The sequence below is a fragment of the Olea europaea genome, unplaced genomic scaffold (genome assembly GCF_002742605.1).
Source record: "Olea europaea var. sylvestris unplaced genomic scaffold, O_europaea_v1 scaffold1031, whole genome shotgun sequence".
NCBI classification, from domain to species: domain Eukaryota; kingdom Viridiplantae; phylum Streptophyta; class Magnoliopsida; order Lamiales; family Oleaceae; genus Olea; species Olea europaea.
In genome coordinates this window covers 247837-250597 of record NW_019227643.1, presented here as the reverse complement: position 1 = coordinate 250597, position 2761 = coordinate 247837, and the positions used below count along the sequence as shown (strand labels likewise).

General features: G+C 34.2%; 1 protein-coding gene across 1 annotated transcript in view; it reads right to left on the bottom strand.

The window, feature by feature from the left end:
* The window catches only part of LOC111372801, an 18476-nt gene that overhangs the window by 6431 nt on the left and 9284 nt on the right, over positions 1–2761 (bottom strand). Inside the window, exons 3-7 of the mRNA XM_022995205.1 lie at positions 2166–2269; positions 1902–1988; positions 1632–1707; positions 1460–1534; positions 1270–1329 (exon numbers count right to left, since the gene is read on the bottom strand). Coding sequence (XP_022850973.1) covers positions 1270–1329; positions 1460–1534; positions 1632–1707; positions 1902–1988; positions 2166–2269 — 402 coding nt within the window. The remainder of the gene's footprint in view (positions 1–1269; positions 1330–1459; positions 1535–1631; positions 1708–1901; positions 1989–2165; positions 2270–2761) is intronic.

The window sequence follows — 2761 nt, the reverse complement described above, 5'->3', positions numbered from 1 at the left end:
GAAAACCTAAATTTTCCATATATAGACTTGAGTTTCTACTTGCTCTTGCTAGCAGCCCTTGGAATTTGTTTCACAGAGATGTGACACAAATCATACACAGTTTACCCTTCCCCATTTAAAATTAAAAAAAGCATTATTAGAAAAGAGAGCAAATGGTGTTGACAACCCATTTAAGATCTTGGACCTGATATGAAATTTGTTTAGCCCCTGTTTGTCACCCAATTTATCACATCTATCACATTATTTTTCTACAATATTCATTTTCAACCACACATTTTTCATTAAAATAATATTACACACAAACCAAAAAAAATTGCTCCTTTTTTAACCACACATTCTCCATCAATTTACTATTCCATAACACATTTTGAAAAATTAAAGGGGCTCATCACACCCTCATTAAATTTAAACTCAACAAGTAAAGAATCTTACCAGATTCTAAGTGTAGTACATCTACCTATTATGAATATGAAAGTTCTTGACAACAAATAGAGTAATATAACCTTAGGCACAACACTATATCTGTCATAAGGTAAGTCAAGCACACATCCCTAATTGTCAGTTCAGTGATTAAATAAATAATGGGAATATTCCATTTCGAGTGGTTATGACTCCTGATAGTCATTCACTGAAAATGACAAATTATAACACATAATGTTCTAAATTTTCAACTATATACAGGGGTACGGATGCTTTATTCATTACCAGGTAGAGATGAATGCTCTATGGTAGTGGCAGCAATAGGAAATTATGAGTTGTATGCTTAAGAGTAGATGAGATAGGCAGAAAACATGAGGCAATGCTAGTATAACCTCCTGAAAGCAGGAGATTTTTCCTGTCATCTTTATTTCTGGAAGTTCTAAAACTCGAGCAAAAACTCCCAAGTTCATTGAGATCCCATGCTAAAAGTAAAGTTATTAATCATTCAGTTTTATGCTTGTAATAATGATTGCAGGGAAAGGATACTTGTCAAATGCCAAAAGGACCTGAAATTTTCAGCATTAAAGGAATTCATTTTACCTGCCTTTCCAGCTTGCCATTGGCAACTTTTTCGGCCAGCTATTTTTTAGAAAAAAAAATTTCACCAAAAATGAACATTTTCAAAAACAAATTACATGCATTTTTAACCCAAATTGCAGAGTGATACATTATTTTAAGCCATATGAAACAAGGTTTCAGCAAAAAAATATAAAATACAAACTTAAGGCAGACCTTTATTCTTCGCCAACACCCCCCACCCCAAACACACACACACAGAGATTAAACTCAAATTACCTTTACGTAATCCATAAGTGGAATAGTCTTCCGCAACATTAGGCATATTACAACCTGCAAAGACAAGAGAAATTAGATCAAACAATTACTCTTCATAAGACCATACCAAGCACAGAACAAGAGAATTCTACAGAGAGAGAGAGAGAGAGAGAGAAAGGAAAAAAACCTTATACAACAAGAGTACCTTACTAAAATATCCGGCCAAAAGTGCACTATGGGGACGATTAGGTTGCAGAAAAGAGAAAAGTAAATCCAGAAGCTGCAGAGAAACAAAGCAGACGACTAAATTATCAGGTACTAGAACACCAATTTGGTCAACCATCACATTTTTCCAATTGTCTGATACATGTTCTCACCTCCTCTTCCTCCACCAAAGTCTTCAAGATGACATCAATCTCACATGTAAAAACTTCACAAGCAATGAAAGGAAACCTACATTATGAGATAAATCTTAGAATAAGAATGGACTATTCTCAAATAACCACAATATACTGACCCTTATAAATTATAATTCAAGAAGCAGGAACAAAGAATTTATGGAAAATATAGTTATTGAGTAATGCATAAAATATAAAAAATGATCATTGAAATGCTTTTCCTTTTGCGTAAAAGCCATCTCAACTCACTTGAACATTCGTTTGCTATCCGCATCATCCTGAGACTCCTCAACAATGTATTGCAGCAACTGTTCAACCTGAGCTCTATCTCTCAAACTAAACACCAATAAAATTTCACGTTGTCTTCAAGGAACTTCAAAACTAAAAGTGAAACCAGCAGGTCATGGTAAGGGTGTGATTGCCAAGGACCCATGACCCATTAAAAGGACATTCATAACACAAATGACAAGACTAATAGACAAAACATGCAATTGAAAAGTAAAGGTGCCATACAAATTTATGAGGCGACTATTTAAGGATTTGCATTCTTGGATTATCTCTTCTTCATCCAGAAGCTCTTCCAACGTAAAATTTTCCTTGTCCAACACCGATTCAACCTAAAGGTAACAAAGAAAATATCAAAACATTACCAACAGGAAAAAAGACACAGGAGGAAACCATAAACCAGAATTAATTATTAAAAAACCTACCATTAGAGAGATAGCTATCAACAAATTGGAAACATAAATAAACAAAACATCTAGTCCATCTAAAGAAGCGCAAATGAATTGATCCAAGTTGGTGTCGGCCAAGTCGCTGAGTGTTTGGTACAGCATAAGATTGACTTGTTTATCTCTAAGACAATCTAAAGTTATTTTGCAAAGTTAAAATGAGTTTAGTTTGATTAACTTTGTCGTTTGCATGTTACTTCATTTATCAATCCTTTATGAGCTTAACTCCTTTATCTAGTTAGACAAGCTTGAACAAGCCATGGATGAGCCAAGCTCAATTAGTTCAACTCGCTCAGTCATTCTGCAACCCCTAGGCACATATAATAAACAAATTTAATAGGAATGGGAAGATTTTTAAAGATCTTAGACTGCAAGTTG